General features: G+C 38.7%; 1 protein-coding gene across 1 annotated transcript in view; it reads right to left on the reverse strand.

The window, feature by feature from the left end:
• HDAC9 (histone deacetylase 9) overlaps positions 1 to 20,288 on the reverse strand; it is a gene marked incomplete at its 3' end in the record, with an annotated part of 290,855 nt that overhangs the window by 102,966 nt on the left and 167,601 nt on the right. The window contains exons 16-19 of the mRNA XM_082329553.1: positions 16,744 to 16,851; positions 4,800 to 4,855; positions 4,470 to 4,557; positions 9 to 116 (exon numbers count right to left, since the gene is read on the reverse strand). Of these exons, the coding sequence (XP_082185679.1) occupies positions 9 to 116; positions 4,470 to 4,557; positions 4,800 to 4,855; positions 16,744 to 16,851 (360 nt within the window). The remainder of the gene's footprint in view (positions 1 to 8; positions 117 to 4,469; positions 4,558 to 4,799; positions 4,856 to 16,743; positions 16,852 to 20,288) is intronic.

The following is a 20,288-nucleotide window of genomic DNA, read 5'->3' on the forward strand; positions in this document are numbered from 1 at the left end:
TTTGGGGCTCCACTGCCGGGGAAGAAGTTGCCTTCATCATAGCGATGGAGGGAAACATACAGGATGCTGGGGTCAGCATAAAAAGCCTGCTGTGTACCGTTGCCATGGTGAACATCCTAAAGGAGAAAGAAAACAGATGACAAATGTAATAATGTCCAACTCAGTGTAGAGAGCTCAGTTCTGCTTTCTTTTACCCCCTCTCTCTCTCTCTCTGTTTCTCTCCCTCTCCTTGCCCTCCTTTTGTTTTTCCCTTTCCCCCTCCCTTCACCACCCCATACTTCCTGAACTTTCAGGCAAATTACTCTTTAATGCACTCATTTTTTAAACTGGCTTCTAAAAAATCAGGAAACCATAGCGAGCGTGCCCTGGAGACTCCAGATGAGCAGTCATTGAGAAATCCCAGTCCTTTTGTACAATTAGATATTTATACACCGGCTCTTTGTACTTCTTGCCTCAGTGATGGAATCTAGCATCCTGTTTTATGGAGGAATTTTATGACTTATTAACTGCCAACAGTTCATAACCCCTCAGGCTTAATTAACTAGCCTCATTGGCCTCTGAAGAAAGACTAATGTTTAAACTACAAACTAGTATTTTGCAGAAGGATCTATGGTTTACAGAGCTTTTTCACAATTCTTGACAGAACACTAAACATAAGTGTATTCATTGATTTGCCAAGTTCCACTATTGAGGTCAAAGGCTCTGCGACCAGCTGAGTAAATTGGCTTTCTTGAAACATTCAGTTCAGTTAGCAGTCCCTCAGCAGTTAGATCAACATCAAAAGAGATGCCAGATGCGGAAAGGACTTCATACTTCATTTTTGCAAAATCATGACGGCAACAGTTGAAGACATAGGAATATGATCTCATTAGCTATTAAATCATCTGGCAGATAGGATGGTGCCTTCCACAATCAAGGAGTGACCTTGGCCAGTCTTCATATTTCAAACATTATATAACATCAGTGAAAAGAAATTCTGTCATTAAATAAAATACTGAAAAAGAAATGCTGACAGTATATCTATATAACAAAGGTTGATGATGTGGACTTTTCCTCTTTTTTAGTTTTGTTTTCACAGTTCTACTATTGTACTATGTGGTTAGGCACACAAGAAATTTCACAAGTGAAAACGGAAAATCCACTTGCCTTTCAGTAAAAGAAAACGGAGTCTTTTTTGTAAGTTTCTCCACTGGCATTTGTAAGAAGCTGAAAAATTATAGATATTGTTGATTCTCCTCCTTTAATCCATCCCTTTGAAATTTCTGATTTAAAGAGAGAATTCAGAAGGAGGACAGACAAAGTACTCTGAATGGCAACACTATCACCCAGACTGTATTTATTTTACAAATGCTATGAGGTCTGAACCAAATTTAGTGTCAGAGAAACAATGGTCACATTTTCCTCAGGATGGCTAGACTAGAAGGTTCAAGTTAGGTGTACATTGCCAATGGCACAGCAAGCACTGCGCATTGCTTGCGCTCTTTGCCAGCTCATGTAGCCCATGACTTTCACCCACATTGTTCAGGACTCTCTACATTGATTGAGTCTTACTTGTACTGCATTGTGCTTGACTTGGACCTCCTCTGGGACCCCTGTGGGGTAGTATTATAATGGTTACTTTTCTTTTCCCAGTTGAAAGTTCTTGAAACAACACGAGGATGAAGTTACAGTCCAACTGTGACTTAATGCCAAGGTTAAATGTAACACGTGTTGAAGGTGCAAGGGAGCATATGCTGGTGTGAGGGTGTTGGAGATTTGAAGGCAGCCAGCATAGTGTTAGGCGGCTCTGAATGGCAAATGAAGTAAAACCTGGCATGCAGACTAACCCCAGAATCCCATCCAGTCTTCAACTGAGACAGAATTAATTGGTTTATTCCAAAGCAGATGCAGATCATGCTAACATACATGCAAGTATGGATGGAACAAGGCTTGCAACAACAACCTGAGAATCTATGTTGGCCATATAGATAGATCTGCAGAGACTATGACTAAAAACATAATAGGTCTTCATTTTGTGATTTTAATTAGTCTTTCTTTTCCACGCATGTTTGGGGCTTTACATATATTATTGCTGTAACATTTTTCAAATGAGAAGAAAAAATATTAAATGGGCATACAGAGCTCTTTTTTTTGATTATTCAAATCTCAAAGCTAGTTTTCTTGTCTAAACGTCAATTCCACCAAGGGTTACTCTGTTTTGAAGAGCAGTGACTTCTCTGGTTAGACAAAGAAATGTGTTGTTTAAGACTGCGGATGTTACCATGTGGGAAATGTGTTCATATTCTGCCCTTAGTATATCAAAAGTATTCAGGGTATATAAGTCAGTTCAAAAATGGAGATTTATTCAAATGGTGGAATGAGGAAAGATAAGCTGACAGAGGGGTCTTTAATTTTAGTGTAGAAAAAAATGAAGGAAAGATTAAAAATTAAGAAGTTAAGAGTTATATATGAATGCATGTAGCAGCTATGAAGACTACACTTAATTTGTAACTAGAGTACAGTTTAATGTGTGGGTTTTAATATTACTTATTAACATTTACATTGTAGTAAGATGTATAGCTGCCAACTAGCATGGGGTCCTGCTGTGCTAGTCACTATCAAAATATAGCCTTAAAGGTTAATTTCAAGTCTAACATCTGTAATTCCATTCTTTCCTTCAGATGCCCAAAACTCCCTGTTGATGGACATAAAGACATCACTATTAACTTGTTCATTCTTTCTGTTTGGATTGTGATTTATCCATAGTTCGCATACATAAGAAATTTTCCGTATGAATTTTTGGACATCATTGCACTGACCATGCAGCAGGCTAGGGACTGGACTGCAACTGCTCCAGGAATGAAGTAATCTGTATCAGCCATATATTTCTCCCTTTTCACTAGCTGAGTTATTCTGGCCAATGGGATAGAGTCAGAGGGAGGCTGAGCACTCCCTATCTACTTTCCTGGGTAAGGACAGGCAGCTTCACGGGTAATCATTTGCACAGGTAATGATTTGCACATTTAACCTTGCCTTGCCAAATTGAAGCTGAATTCCTAAGTGCTTATTGGCTGAGTAGGTCAAATGGAAGTGATTTCTTTTCCCAACAAGGTGAATGTAACACTTACAGTGAAAAAGACTTAAAACATTCACAAAATGCAAACTTTGAATAGGCTTTTCTTACTAAAAAACAAGAATAAACATAGAGTTCACTTTTGGCCAGCATTTACAGCAGTAAAACTCAATGAACTGTAAGATTCAAGTCAGCAAACAGGTACAACATACAGTGGAAGTGAATTTTTCAAAAATACTGGTTTCTTGTAGTTTATAATTATGTTCCTAAGAGATAGTAGAACACTGAGAAATATTTGAAAAACATTCTAAGAATATCTAACCTACCCATATACTTATTCTACGACTCATTTTTCACTTGCTATTCCTTCTCCCACACTCCCTCTTTCTCTGCTTCTCTTCAACAGCCAGTACGCGTGTTTAACTGAACAAAAGTGCTAGATGGTAAGGCCATGACTTCACAATAAGATTTAATTATGAGTGCAGATATGAACAAGATTTAGACTATTAAGCCCTGCACTTCAAAAACCCTTTAACATATTTTGTCTTTAAATCTTTTATCACCTGCAAAAATTAATTAAGTGCAGATGTAACAGGTTAGGTTTTGATGCCAGGGTTCATTTCCTGTCTATGCTTTGTCAGACACCCTATTACACCTCCTCATGAACTGTAGGAAAACAAAAACGGTGCTCATAAATCAGCATTCAACTTTCCTTGGGCTGTGCATTGGGCTGATCCTTTAAGTGCAAGGCAGAGCTCCAATTCATTATTCATGAAAATAATATAGACAACATGCCAAATGTCATCTGCATTTAAATAATCCATTTGTTAAACATATTATGTATTGTGTAAGAATGCCTTCTATTAAAATACAAGACTAATCCAATGAAGTGGATTTTTAATCACGTAGCTTTCCTTCAGGGAACCATCAAAAGCTGGCATACATGACTTGAAAACTTCTTAGAGGGAATGACCTGTTGATTTGTTTAATAATATCGAAGTTACACAACAAGTCGAATCATTGCTAGCTGGGGGAAGTGGCCAATTTGGTTACCAGAGCAACAACATTCTTTAAAGCACATCTGACTATTTAAAGTTTGTATTCTGTAGGGAAAAGTAAACTTGGGTTCTGTAGGGTTATTTTAACGGTGGAAGTATCAATTCATTTAAGGACCATAAAAGTTGCCCTGATCTGTGCCTTCTTCTCATTAAATTGCAGTTAACACCATTAAAGTGAAACATAGATGTTTATGGCTTCAGTACTGCCATCCTGGCTTTAATGAGTTCCCAAAATCAGCGGAAATGCACACCTTTATTACTTGTAGGTATTAAAAGCAGGAAAGTCTGACATATAAATACAAATTCATTATCTTTTATCTAGATGCACTGAAAGTGCGATGTTTGCCAAGAATACATACCAGATCTACAATCAATATCTTGCCTATATTTAGCTTGTCTCTCAAGTATTTGGCAGTAATTGCAATCGAATTAAAAAAGCAGAACCCCCTGTGGAATAGAGAAGAACAGAAATAAGAAAGCAAATCAGTCAGGAAAACAGCTATAAATAATGTTCAGAGCATTTTAAAAAATGCTATATGATCTCTGAGGCCATAAATCTGCTTCTGGGAGTACCTAGAAAGCCTTTCCAGTCATCTGCTAACAATTACAGTTCTTCAGAGACATGCACAACGCAGGTGATTGCCAGTAACCTTAGTGCTCCAAGATGGGCAATATTCCCTGGTACTTACATGGCTGTTGATTCTTCAGCATGATGGCCTGGGGGCCTTACAACAGCAAAACCATTCTGTAAGAACAAGATAGGTTTTCAATTATCAGCTTAAAAAAATACTTGACTCAGTGCAAAACAAAGCAGCAGGCAGACTGGGTTGAAATCTATTAGAGGCTCTTGAGCGCTTTTTCTATCCAATCACCCTTTCATAGTACTGCCAGAAATAATATATTTGAGAACAGTGGCATACAAACTTATATAAATACACACATGCACATACACACACACACACACAACATGATCGAAAGAGGAAGAAAAAGGCAGGATGAGAAAGCTGTTGTTATCAATTCTGCTGTTTAGAATTCACATTTTAAAGGAAGCAGAGAGCACTGATCCCTTCTTGATCTAAGTTCACGTAATCTTACATTGCTCCAGCTTGAGATGCTTCAAAATAAAAGTAGCTTGAGGTATATATTTTACACGGTTAGTCAATGTTGACCCTACCTTCTGTATGGACTAAATGATAAATTCAGACACATACACACACATATGTAATTCCTAATGGTAGAAAAAGGACAAAAATGAATATCCCATATCCCTGCGAACCATAAATTAAACCTGGGAACGTGCCACACTCGCAAGTTTGATAGATTCCCTAAAGTCAATTTCTAGCACACTTTCTGGAATTGTATATAAATTTCATAAAGTACAGCACTAGGATCAGTGATGACCAAGGAATTTTTCGCCTCTAGAGTCACTGAAGGTGAAAGAAAAATGAAGTTTCCCTCCTTCCAGTGTGAGTAAGGTAAAGGGAAAATGCAGAAGTACTGGCAAGGTAGCTCTGTTCAGAAAGTCAGATTATGTATTCAAGAAGCAGTGTCTCATAAGGGTGTGTATCATATAACATTTCTCTTACAACAGTCAGACTCAGGAGTAACACCATTACTTCATCAAATTTACTCTTTATTTCAACTACCCAAGACAGTTAGTCTCTTCTATTCAGCTATATATTTGACATCAAATTAATGACAATTAACACATACATAAAAGTAAGAAATTATAATCTGTGCATGAGTATATCAGCCAAACTTGTATTTTCAAGCAGCCTCACACAAATACTATGTGTATGTGCATGGCTGCAAGACCAAGCATTGTATTTTCAGAGGGGAGGGGACAGGAAGAAGAAGGATGGGATATTTCTATGTTTCAATAATCCGTATTAAAGTAGTCCAGTTTGATATACTTAAGATAGTTAATGTTTCAGACTTTACTCATCTGAAACAAGCATGATAGTCAGTAAACTTTCACTCACACGGGTGTAAATAAGGAGGAACAACATTGCAGTTAATAGAGTTACATTGGTGCCTGTGAAATCTGTTTATTTACAATCCTATGAATGTGTGTTTGTGTGTACCTGTGCAATTGCCTACCTATGTTGTTTCATTGGCATTAATTCATAGACAAATACTACCAGGCTATCTCATATAATTTGCTGCTAAACATAATCCAAGCAGCCAGCTGCAAAGTTTTGTGGAGCCTGGCCAAAATTCTATCAGGCTACAGCAAACTTAAACTATAATGCAAACAGAGTACATCTGTACAAGTGGTTCTTCTGGCCATCATTTAAAGAATCTGAGGGATTTGACATCATGCCTTATTTTGCATTAAATGTCCACATTTAAAAAAAAAAAACAAACAAACAACAAAATCAAAAAAATACTAATGGCAGAAAAAATATATGTGTTCATGTTTAGGCAGGCATTCCTGGAGGTGGAATATAAATTGCCTATAGATCAAACACACCATCAAAAAAAAAAGGCTTTGTGGACTGCACTAATCTTCAGAATCAAACGAGCTTTACACTCTTAGCTAAAACCCTATTCCTTATCCTTCAGAGGGTGTTTTAACATTTCCTTTTCACACAAAATATGACTTAGAGGGGAATTCTGTGAAGAATTCTCTTGTAGCATTTATGAAAAAACAAAGTATGTTTATGCTGAGGAATGTACAGATAACGAAGTGAAAGAAGACCCAGAGAAGAGGGTATTACTAGAGAGAGAGCATCATGCTACCTGTATTTTGCTCTCTCGAAATGTGCAAGAATTTGGAAGAAGTCCATGCAAGGCTTACAGCTGCCCCTGCTCAGCTCCCAGCTCATTATCATCTAACTTTATCAGCATTCCCAAAAGATCAATATAATTAAGATGATTATCTGTGGCAGGATTTCATGGGGCAATATAGAGACAGAGAAAATCAAAGCTGCTCTTTTTGATAAATGATGGTTACAGTATAGGCTTCTCTTTTCTGTTCTCTTACTTTGACAAGACTGTTTGGAAGACCTGTTTTGTGAGAACTAGCTAATTTCTGCTATCAGAGCTTAATTAACTATTACAGTTCTCCATGAGCATGCAGAACATTCACATCAGTGTTGTGACCATTTTTTATGTGTTTTTACACTACAAGAAGTCCAGTATTCACATGGGAAATTTTCTTTTTTTTAAATACAATGCATATGTTATATTGAAAATAAAGCATATAATATAATCAAATTTTACCAAACCTTGAAAACTAGTTACCATACAGTATTAACAGCAACTTTTGTGTAACTGATAAAACACTTCATTTCTCCTGCTTTCAAACTTTGTATGAACACAGTGTACATTAGCACAACGGAACATGAATTCATTTATTTAGGCAATATTTAAATACCAGACAGTGAGCTCAGAACAGTAGACAGAAAGGCAGAAATCTGCTTTAAAGATAGAAACACTAACACAGAGCAATATGTTGAAAATGAAGCCAACACACATAAATTCAAAACATTTTTGTACAGAGACTTATTTATACTAGGATACAGACACCTTTATGTGTAGACAGAACATTAAACTGACTGACAGACATGAACATTAGAAAAAGGATTCATGTCTGTGCCATTATATGATTACCTTCAGTTAAATTTGAGGATAAAGAATAAAGCCTGAATAGAGATATTCTAAAATTTGTGCATATTTGAACAACGAACAGAGAGAAGTCTGCTCAAACCCAGTTTACAAAGAAGATCCATTGCAGATAGACCCACTTAGTTGGATCTTTAATGCAAACTAAGAAAAAATGTTAGTCTTTTTGTAAATTTTCTTCCCGTACCTGTTTGTGTATTCAGATTATGTGGTCTGTAAAGCAGATCTTGAGACACATCTTTTCAGTCTAAGTGATTTTTCTAACAATAGGTGTAGAGTCATGCTCTTCCTCAGCTCTTACTCAAACTTCTGAATTTTTAATTATTTCCTGCAGAGTAGCAGTCCTTCAATAGAGGACAAAACACCACCACTGAATCTCAAATTCAAGATAAGACAGTTTTATATGGAGTTTAAAAATGGATTAATTCCAGTTGAAAAGATAAGAAATTGAAGCTCTTCTTGTATTTTAAGCTGTAAACCTCTGTATGAAAGAGCAATGCCATCTATCCCAACTATTCAAGAGGCAATGGGCACAAACTGAAACAGTGCAGGCTCCATCTGGACATATGAAAATGTTCTTTTACTGTGAGGGTGACCGAGCAATAGAATAGGTTGTCCAGGCAGGTTGTGGAGTCTCTATCCCTGGAGACATACAAAAGCCATCTGGACATAGTGCTGGCAACTAGCTCTAAGTTGTGCTGCTTGAGCATTGTTAAGGACAGCTTTCTCTTCTTTCAACTTCTGTGTATTTCATATAGAGACCAGGTACCTCACTCAGGGTCTGGATTCCACACTTGAAGCTCAACATCCTCCTAGTCAGGTGTTAAAAGTTTCTATTTTCTATGTCTAAATCTCTTAATCTATCTAGCCCTTAGCTCTTAAAATTAGCAGTGCTTAAATATGGCATTCTTGGACATTCACTTGTTTTTAATGGAAAGGTTTTACTTTTGCTTCAATGTGCACAGGCTTCAGAATGAGGAGCAAGTCATTGAAGCTAATACTTCATTTCTTTGTAGAAACTTCTTTAGTTATTATGCAGAAATGTATCGATTTGTCCTGTCAGATTTTATATTCCTTATGTTTTATTTTTATACAACTTTGTATCCTTATAAAGTTATATAAAAAACTTTATATTTAAAAGGTGCTCCATACAGTGTATCTGACAGGGTGTAACCCCTGAATTGGCCTTAGTGCCATCTTTAACACTGCTATCTCTGGCTTAGTTAACTCCTACAATAACAAACATCAGGGCTGCTTTAAGTCTCGGCTGCCTACAACAACCCCCTTGCAACTGGTACACTGAAGAAGATGATAACCATATTCTTACCAATGTCACTTATGTTGTAACGTGATCCCCAGCTATGCCATCCAGCAGGGAGGGTAAGCATAAGAGTGAGTGGTGTAAGGCCGAGGCAATCCTCAGGTACCTGTTTAGGACAATTTTACAAGCTATTCATACTGCCAGAGCAGGAGCCAGTATCTGGCCCTGGGGGTCTACGAATGCAGTGAACAAGAACCCATGATTTAACAGAGCAGTGTTAGCAGCATGTGGATTTGCCAAGAAAACAGTAATGGACATGAGGGAATACCATTTTGTCTTGCAGAGGAAGCTAGTAGAGGCCAAGAACACAGAAATGGACATTAAACATTTAACTCTGTGATGGAAACAGAGTTCCCTATCTGCTTTCTTGAATGTCTAAGAGGATAGCACCAGAAAATATACAGGAAAATTTGGTGCTTGCAGGCTACTTTATATACAACCGTGATGGCCTGTTTAGCCACAACTAGTGTTAACTACATTGGGAAAGAAAGCAGACAAAGAATTTTAAGAACGGAGCGGTCAGGGAGATAGGCTATGTACCACACTTATAATTAAACTTGTACTGCTATATGAAATAATAACAGTCATTCAGCTATAAATATAACCATAATTGCTGGGATAAAGTATCCAAGAGATGGTTCCATATAAAATTTTGTAATTTTGTAACTTTGTAAAAGCAAAGAATACAAACTGCTATCTAAAAGACTTCATTGGTAACTTTGATTGATGGTTTTTAGCAGTCATATCTCTAACAGTAGTAAAATAAGCATTCATTTGCTACTGTACTTGTTACACACTATGTATTGTTAAAAATGCTGTGCCTGGGCGTGGAAAAAAATGCCTCCTTTTGTGGCTGCCACACGTCACTCAGAAGATTTTTAAGGCAGAGAGAGAGTGTTACAGGGCAGAGGGTGCAACAGGGAGGTAGAAAGAAGGGTAGGGCAGAGCCTGCAGGAGGAGTACTGTCCAGGGGGCACCTGAGCACAGGGCACTTCCCAGGAAAGGAGATTTTTGTAGGTAACCAGAGGAGCTGTCTGGGGTTTGGTGTTGTTCAGACAGGCATGGAAATTTGCCGGCCTGAAACTTTACTGGAGGGACGACACTGTGGGACTAAGGAGACATTTGTTTCCAGCTCTTTTTGTTTGTTGTCTTTAGAAAGATAGTTCATTTTAGTTTTTGTTCTAATAAAACATAGCAGTAGAGCTGTGAAAGATGACTGAGTGATTTTTATACAGAATACTTTTAAGACTAGAAAACTAAGAGCTTGGTGGGGGCGGGGGTTGATTAAGCTAATTCTGTTTATTCACTAGATTAGTACAATTTACCATGTGATGATTCCTCCATAGCCCTGTGTGACAAAGGCCTTGAGAACAGTAATAACCAAGCTCATTTGGAATCAGAGTTTCAAGTTCAATATAAGCTATCCACAGATTATACGAGGACACCAGAGCAGCAATGACCAAATGCAGGAGGTTTATTTTGGTATTGATTCAACCTGACATATCAGAAAGAACCATCCCAGAAACATAACAGATTCTGATTCGGAGGAAACTCATTTCAATTGCTTTCATTCTGTCAAATGACCCCTAACTACCAACAGGGCAACTCTACACATGTGTGTGTGTGCACAGGCACAGACACATACATGCGATAAGGCAGAGAAAGGGCTTGTGCTTCACTTGATTCAGCTGAAGTGGATGTTGAAGACAGTTTCAGACCATGCTTTTAACTTATGTGCCTTTTTTCTTGAGTGTTCTTTTGCAAAAATGCTTCTTAATTCATTCAATTTTTTTTAAAAAATAAGGAATAACCATACAAATCCTACCAGCTCTTGATAGTTTATTGTGTAGATCTCTTCTGTTTCAAATTAAAAATATATGGCGCTTATGTGTTTCTATCACGGAAAAGAGTGCTGCCATTGCCAACGTTGATATATTTAAAGGATATGCAAAGTAAACTAGACAGTAATCCTTATTATGGGTACTGTACTTAAAATAATTAATTCCAGCTTATAATATTACTGAACGGGGTCATCTGAGGCTGAAGAAAACCATTTCAGAAATGTTCCTTTGGATTTTCAGTAGTTCCATGGTCTGCTCTGGCACTGTGTTGCCCATGATGATGGAAAATCATCTCCCATTGCAAAAAGAGGTTCTTATTAGGTATGCTCTTTTTAAATTATATTTTTCACTGGTACAATTTTTTTTTTCTGCCAGTCAATTGTAAGATATTAAGGGACAGCCAGAGAAATGTACAATTTGTTATCAGAAAAGAAGTTAAGATGCATTTGAAGTCCACAAAACAGCACACAATAGAACAACCGTTACAAGAACAAATACTATTTTGAAGGGCATTATTCAACAAGGTATAATTATTGCAAAATTATCATACTGCCATAATCAACTATCTGAATTCCAACTTCTTAAAAGTAGTATTAATCATTTAATAAACAACGAACATATGGCAACAAAAAAGGTGGCAGTATCAGCATGAATAATTCGGTTAACAAAATGGAAATATCAGCAACCTAAACTCTTTCAGAAAAAACAGTAATTTGGCAAGCTAAGTCCTAAAGGTAAGATTCTCTGCAAGCTCCAAGACTTATAATGAAATCTGAAACCCAAGAGAGACCACAGATGCAGAAACCCTCCTTTATTTTCCTCTAAGACTTGTCTAATGTGGGGTTTGGATGACCTCTGTACTCGTCCAGTTCAGCAGCAGGAGGGAAGCGCCTGCTGCGCAGGATAGCCGGGTGCAGACAAGGGGAGAGTCTGTGCCTAGCTGCCTGTGAGTGAAGTGGCGCGCCAGCAGGGAGGGGAGCTGAACTGAGCTGAACGTCAGAGTCGCTGTAAGGGAAGCAGCCGGGCTGGGCTGGGAAACAAATGGGAAGGCAGGGCAGGATAGAACCTCCCAGTGCCACCAAGCCATTAGACCACAGGCTTCTGAAACCTGCCTCGTTATTGCAGAGCAGTGGCTGGGACACTGTGAGTTGCAGAGCTGCCTTTGGGTCCTACAGGATGTGTGTTACAGCCTGAGCCTCCACATGCACCATTTCCTTTTGCAACATGCTTCTAGCACATCTCTATTTTCCTATGAAAATGCGAGAGAGGAAGGAGATCCTTAGAGGCACTTCTAGGAAAGAAATGCTCTCTCTGCAGATGCAGATCTGTTAGGACCCTCTTTCTGATGGTGTGATGGTTAGGTAGAAGCTAGAGACAATGATTTCCAAGTTTATGAGCTATACTGCATGCAAGAAATCATATACAGGGCACTACCTGTATTCCCCAAGCTCCAAGGAATATATCATAAGACTTCTCTTATCTGTAAAAATTATTTATTGGATATAGCTAACGACTGCAGTGGAATTATATTCAGCCAGTTCCGCATACTCCACTCTTCTAAAGATCTGTGGTCAGCCAGCAGATTATTAAAAGCCATCTACATAAATCTTTTGGGGAAATGAGAAAGGAGCAAAGGTAGATAGACACAGAAAAACAGCTAGACAGGAGAGCTGTGGCACCTATTTCACATAACATAAATACCTCAGCATGTATCAGCAGGTTTCCTTAATTATAAAAAGCTCAAAAAAGGGTGACCTTCATGCAATCCATAGGCTCATCTCCTATTGTAATATTGCCAAGATGATGTTCATCATGAAAAAAGGAAAAGAATTGCATTTGACCCAGTATAACATCACATTTATCATACTATATATTTCAGTGGTGGGATTCTTTATTCTCTATTAAATATTATCTCAAAAGTGTATCGAATAGATCTCAATGAGTGCTCATTATATTATTAAACAAACCCTAAAAATCCTTGATGTTGATTGTTTGCTATAATCAAATAAAAAACATCCAGATTAAGACTCCCCAGAGAAGGGACAATTTGTCTTGATTAAAAAAAAAAAAACAAAAAAAAAAAAACAAGCCACAATAATTTACTATTACGGCAGCAGTAGAATTTCAGTAAACCCTATAGTTTTACATCCTTAGCACTGTCATATTGATACTTTCCCCATTAGTCAAGGAGATCAAAGAAACCTGATGTCTCACAAGGGGTTTGAGCTACAATGAAGAGAACTCTTAACTCCTGGTCAGTATTTGAGCACTGTCCAAACCAGATGAACAAAATGTTGCTGTTCTCGGACTCGACGTGTATGAAGTGGGACTAATAGTCTCAGGAAATTTGGAATAAAGTAAAGAACCTTTTGCCTTGCATATGAGTTTGACTCATGCCCAGCTCTGTAGTGAACCTCTCAATTGTTCTGCAGACTTTCATAATTTATTCTGTAGTCTCAACCCTTGTCTTAGCAGCACATACCTATAGTTCAAACCTATTATTATCACTTTATGCAATAGCAAGCGATATCAGTAGAGACCATGGAATAAGCATAGAAATTGAAATGTCCTGTTCTTCCTGAAATGGACTCTAAATGTCAGATGCCAGTCAGTACAGGGCAGTTTATGTTTGTTAGTTTATACCCTCTAGCTACGCAGTGAAGACATTTATCTTCAGTATTGTAATTCATTTGCTCTTTAAATTAATTAGAATCATTAAGGTTGAAAAAGACCCTTAAGATCATCGAGTCCAACCGAATGCATGCCCATAAAATAAAGTATTATATTAATTTTAATTTTAGGAAAATCATGTTAGACTTTTTTAAAACATATATATATATTTATTCATCAAGCTGTAAGAAATATTTGGGCTGCTCATACCCAACTACACCGACAAACTTGGTAATTCTCATGTCAGAAAAGCACTTGTTAAATGAATGACCTCGGTTTCTCATTCCTGAAGCTTCTTGTCTCAGACTTTGTCTATGCACGATGATTTTACTCTGAGGTTATCCTAATGTTGCTGTGGCTGTTTCAGAAAAAGGCATCTGTGATTCCCCAGTGCAGTGGGTAGATAATCCACTGCCTCCTCTGCTGAAATCTGGAGCACTGCCCTGTGGGAAATCCTTGCTGTGTATTGTAAGTCTGCCACTGTGAACTTCAGGACATGCAGCTCTTCTCAGAGAACTGTGGGATTACAGAACAAATCAGTATGTCCTGTCTCATAATTTACTTTTTTTTCTTAAGATGACACCAAACTGACAGCACACCATCTGATAGCAATCCACAATGGTAAACTTCCAGGGAAAAACTACAGCATGTTTCTCTACTGCTCTCATCTTGCTGTTTACATGTTGCAGAGCTGTTATAGCTTACACACAATTCTTGGAAGGCGTTTTTTTGTCATCCAAAGATTCTGAAGCTGCAGCAGATCATTCCAGATTGCCATCAGAGCTTAATCCTCCCACTCAGTGTTCACAGTACAGGCCCCAAATGGTTGTTTCACATGCATATTTGCTCAATGAATGCACATGGAAGCGGTCAGCTTCACTTACTTCCTCTCAGATCTTCACAAGTACGCTATAGAATTGGCATTTTCCCCATACTAGAAACAGCTGATCAATGCAACACGTATGTTTCTAGAGGAAAAATGGCAGCAAGATGGAAAAGCAACGTGTAAAGTCATAAAGGTAGATTGGAACATATAGATCTGTGGGGCTAAAATCTTACAGCTACCTAAAATCTCATCCTGAACACCATGTAGAAAATGCCAGAATAGACTGCAAAAATCCCCCTAATGTCATTTACCATATGGCAACTTGCCAGCAAAACCCAGGTTTGTATGGATGCAGTGACAAAGCAAACATAGGACGACTCTGCCAAAACAGTTAATGTCAGGACTGGTGTATTTCCCGAACTTCTGCTAGCTTTTCTCCTGTCAGTCAGGTCTTAATAACCTTTCCATAACCTTAAATTATAAATACCACATGCGGATTGTTAGTTCATACAGTTGGCATGGTGGCATGTAAGTCATTGGGCTTCATGCTGGAAGTGTAGGAGCAGGTTAGATAAACACCTATCAGGAACAGTGTGAGTATTCCCAACTCTTTCACAGAAAATCCTTTCCATTCCTATTTTCTTGATGATTTGGTATAAACCAACTACTTGGCACGTCTATTGAACAATTATCTTTCCTATGTCTCAGCTGGAGGTTGCATGAGACTGCTTCAATTCTCTGCACTGTAGACAAAGATTCTATTTAGGATCAGTAATAATTTTACAGTAAACTCCAAACTAGTACTAAATTTAAAATATTTGTTTACAGACTGTTGCAACTCCAGTAGCAACCAAGGTCTCACACTGGCTGATGTTTGATTCTTTTCAACTGTTCATCACATACACGTAAACAACCAAGAGCATTCACACTGTGGAAAGAAACCACAAATGTACAGAGGTAAGCGGTAAAGGTTCTGCAGCAGACCCTGCTCATGTCAACTGCACACAGGACACATCTCATTATTCCTATCAAAACTTGCTTTTATATTGCCTTAGAGACTGACATATGTCCTGCAGTCGCCAAAGGTAAAAACTAGCTAAAAAATCCTTCTTCACTTTCACTAGTCGTGTTGGGTGGGAATAATGCACAGTGAGTTGTGTATTGAATCCTGCCTAAAAAGCTTAATGGGGATGAAGTACCCATCAGAAAGGATGCACAACAGGATCCCATGTGATGCACCCTGTCCTTGATCTTGATCTGAGATTTCAAAATTTGTACATTTTGCGTAGTACCTGGCTAATGATTTTGGTGTCTGAATATGAAAGTTTAGTAACTGCATTCAATTGGCTCAGAGCTATAGTACTGCATTTCACCTGAGAACACTGCCATTTATGTACCTATATATTCTATATCTGTGTATCTGTACACATAAACATATGTACCCCTCCCCAAATATGTAGCTAACATATTTTGATTGAAAGAAGACAATATACAGGGAGAAAATTCTCAAGTTCAAATACAATTTGGAATTTTAAAAATGATCATACAATGCTAATCCTAAAATATTTATTTCTATCTTGATTTTGGAAACAGGACTGAATCCATTAGTATTTGGACTGGAAAGTGAATAAACAGTTTCATTAAGGAGACATGTTAGCTCCAACAATGTTTATTGGGGCAAGCTTGCACTCTGGCTGCATATGGTGTACCTTTAAATAGGGCTGTTAAAATACCAAATAAAATGTCAAAGTCCGTCAGGTCTGGAGCTTTTATAAATTGTTTAGACTGGGGATAATTTGGGTTTTGTACATCATGCCTTGCAGATCGCGCGGCCCGGAGATAGGAGAGGAAAGGGGGCCAGGGAGAGGCAGGCGGGGCAGCCAGCCTGGCGGAGAGGCACCTCCTGGGTCATCGCTCTCCTCACCAGCCGCCTCCTTCTTCCCCCTAGCCTGCACGCCCGCCGTTCACCTCCCCTCTCTCTGGGTGGTATCCTGAGGTTACGCACGTGGCTAAACAACCATATTAAAAAATAAAAAAACTTTAAAATCCACTTCAAAAGGCAGTGCCACAGCCACTTGCCAGAGATGTGCACGCTATGAGTAACTTCACCTCAGGCCGTAGCAACCCTGCGCTGCAAGTACCCACCACCGCTTCAGCGTATCGACGGCAAGACGGGCCCGGCGAGGCCTGGAAGAGCCACCCGGGCTGCCACACCTTCGTGGCCGTCCTCCCGGCCCTCCTCCTGCCACCCTCCCCGGCGCAGAGCGGTTGAACAACGCCTGCCTCCAGCCCCCCCCTCGCCCTCCACCGCCCCGGCTCTCCCACCCACCGCGCGGCCCGGACCTCACCTTCAGCTCCCGGGAGGCCACGCGGGCCGCCAGCTCGATGACACAGCCCACCGCCATGCGTGCCGCCCCGGCCGAGTGCAGCTCGTTCCAAACGGTGTCACTGTCCACCTGAGCAAACAGCCAGCCCCGGGAGGAAGGCAGGGGAGAGAGGGAGAGGGAGAGGGAGAGGGAGAGCATGAGAGAAAACAAACCCGTGAGGGAGGGCTGGCAGCGTGACAGCCCGTGTACAATAACATCAGTCTTCCGTCCTGGCCAGCTGAAAGGCCTTCTGGACATGGCTTTGCTTATGCTTTTTCTCTGCACGGGCTTCTCCAATGGAAACACATTCCTGTCATGCCTCGCTGCCATTCCCTGTTTAGATTTCTCATTACAAACAGTGTTACATCGGCCGGGCCGGGCCTGCTCGACGGCCGCCAGATGCCGTGCGCCGGGTCCTGACGCCGGCGGGGGGACGGGGACCTGCCAGCGCTGGGACAAAGCGTCCGGTGGGGACCGCCACCGCTGGCTCCAGCAGCTGTCACAGGCAACCTGTGCCACCAAAACTCACCGGTAGCTCAGGTCATTACCCCTTTTTAAAAAAAAAATAGAACAGTAAGCACTCGTGTTTCCTACCCAGGCAGGAGTCGTTTTTAAGTGACTGAAATCAGAAAAGATTAATTGTTTGGATTAATTTCAGTAGTCACTATTGCCATGGACAGAAAATTAAATTAAATAAAATAAAGTGCGGCTCTTGCTGTACCTTCAGTTTTGACGAACTAATAAGTTTTGGCTGAAAGGCTTTAAGTCCCACTTTGTAACAGATGAACGTGGTTATTTAAGGCAGAGAAAATTATCTTTTGTGCCTTCTAAATGAGCAAGTGTGACACGTAAAACATTACATGAATATTATACAAAATATAAGGATAAAATATTATAAAGGAAATATTATAAAGATATCTAAGCAGCACTGCTCTACAGCTTTAATCGGTATGCTAAAATTTTGCTTTTGAAATCTATTTTTAGTGACTATTTATTTACAGAAACATACCAAAAAATATAGGTGAAATGTTGTATATCCCTTATATGCTATTATGGCAAGCAGACATGATGGTGTGAAATAGTCTGAAAAAGTCATCCAAAGAGACAGCCAGACTTCCTCGATGCTCCATGGGAAGTGCATTTAATTGTATCATACTGTACAAATTTATCATGAAAAGAAAAACGTTTAGGGATAGACAAAATACTGTGGCAGATGCTATTTGGATAACTTCCAAGCACACTGAGACATGTTTTCAGTTTGAATCAGAAGCTTCTGTTCCTAATTTCTTAAAAAAAAAAAAAAAAAAAAAGGAAAGGAAAAAAAGAAGGAAAGAAAGAAAGAAATCAAGTAATTGAAAATGGATGCAACTGCTACTCGACTCTGGAGGTTCTGAGGAATTTCTCTGATTAGTCATTTGAAACAGAAAGAAGCTTGATCTTCTCTACACCTGTCAAATGTCTTCGCCATTACTGTTACAATAATATTATATTTCAAGCTACTAAAGTGATCTTATTTTTCAGGGTACTGGACCTGAGTTTTCTATCGTTTCGATCAGTTTTGAGTGCATGCAGCAGAACTAATGAAAATAGTTCGTATTCACAGTAGACCTGAATAAGACGACTGGATTTTGCTTGCAAAGTTTAGAATAACAGTAATAACAGCACGCTGTGTTTTCATCTGAGAAACTCAAAATGTTGTACAAACACAATTAAGCATCATCAGCTTGATGCGGGATGATTTATCATATTTGATTTGCAGATTGATAGCTTGAGATTTAAAGAAATTAAGTAGCTTTCCCAAAGATGCACAGAAATCAATAGGTAACTAAGAAAATTACAACAAGAAATAAAGAAACCAAGTAGTAAAAAAAAAAAATAAGACATATGTAACATTAGGCAGAGCTTCAGGTTGCCTCTTTATTGCTTTAAAGCAACTGTGAATCAATTTTCATCTTTAAAACAAATAAGGAGATAAATAAGTTGAGGTCATTGGTTAAATCAATTTAATCAAACCATAATAAAGTTTGAAAAATACTGTGCAGTACTTTAAATAAAGAAATATCAACAAGACAGCTGGGAGGGAGCACTTTCTTACCATTTTTATGGCTAGCAAATTAAGGTTAAGATGAAGGAGTGGCTGATGAAAATGATTCAATGGCAGCTGCTCGGTACACCAGGGCATGAGCAGGAGCCTGCATCCTCAAAGGGACTATGATTCATTTCCAGGAAGGCCGATTAAGTTAAAATTGTAACCGCAGCTTGAGAGTACCCACCCTTCAAGACAGTAGTCTGCTCTGACACATGAGACGGCAGTCTCTCCAACCACCGAATGCTGAGTAGTGCCCAGGATACGGCATTTATCATTTTCTGCTTTCAACTGAGTGTGAGGAGACTGAACTGGGACAATAAGACCAATTACCTTCCACTGAAAAATTTCCCTCAGACCACTTGAATGACTGCTACCTAATTTTACCTGGACTGGAAGTAAAAATGGGCAATCAGGAAACAAAACATTGTTTCCCAAGGAATTTTCAAAAATGACCACCTAAATGTACACAGGAAATTCAGGATATTTTAGCTGATCTCTTGGGCATGGTACATGTAACGAATGGTAAACTCTCAAAGCCGGGGGTAGCCAACTGAAGCTGCATACCTTAGTGCACTGTTTTTATAACACAAGAAAACTAACATAAACATATGAATAATTACCCTGAAAAGGCACGGTATTATAAACTTAGATGTCAAATTCTATTTCATATTCATGCAAAATTATGACTGAATTTCTGAGGAACACCTCATGAAGAACAACGTAGAAAAACTTTCATCACGCAGCCGATGCTTTAGCTGTAACGACTGGAAAATGCCATCTCACTCCATTTTGTAACTCTATTAGTTCTATGTATTGCCTTAAATGTTTCAGGTGTTTAAACAGAGATTTTCTTTTAGTGTTACTCAGTGTTTACTTTGTAAATTGCTGTTGAAATACAGTGATATAAATGGCAAACCCATTAAAATTACAGCTACTAGCTGGCCCAGTTGTCAAGCTGTATATGAAATGCAGCTATGTAAAATCCTACTAGATATGCTTTTCTTTATTCCTGTGAGATAAAATGGTTGGATTTTATACAAGTAAAGGGAATAGGATTAGACAGTGTGGTTTCTGGTTCTAGTTCATGTATATATCACATATATCTGACAGTCTGTCTAGATGCTGAGTATGCATGAATTTGTGACAAATGTGATGCTTTCTGAATCACAGAGTATGAAAAAGTCAGATGGAATTTTATAAGAGGTTATTTTTGTTCTGCAAGTGCTTTGGAGCAGCCGAAGAATTCAGTAAAAACCCTATCTTGATTAGGAATTTTTTCAGAGAATGTTAAACAAAATTTACAGACAATACAGCATTTGTAGCTTAATTCTAACACAGAATCTGAGCCCCTTTTTTTCTGCTTAATTATATATATTATTTTCATTTAAGTGTCCTTTAAAAAAATTGTCAGGGTAGGAAAATGTTCTAAATGTCTAAC

Source organism: Platalea leucorodia (assembly GCF_965183815.1).
Source record: "Platalea leucorodia genome assembly, chromosome: 1".
NCBI classification, from domain to species: Eukaryota; Metazoa; Chordata; class Aves; order Pelecaniformes; family Threskiornithidae; genus Platalea; species Platalea leucorodia.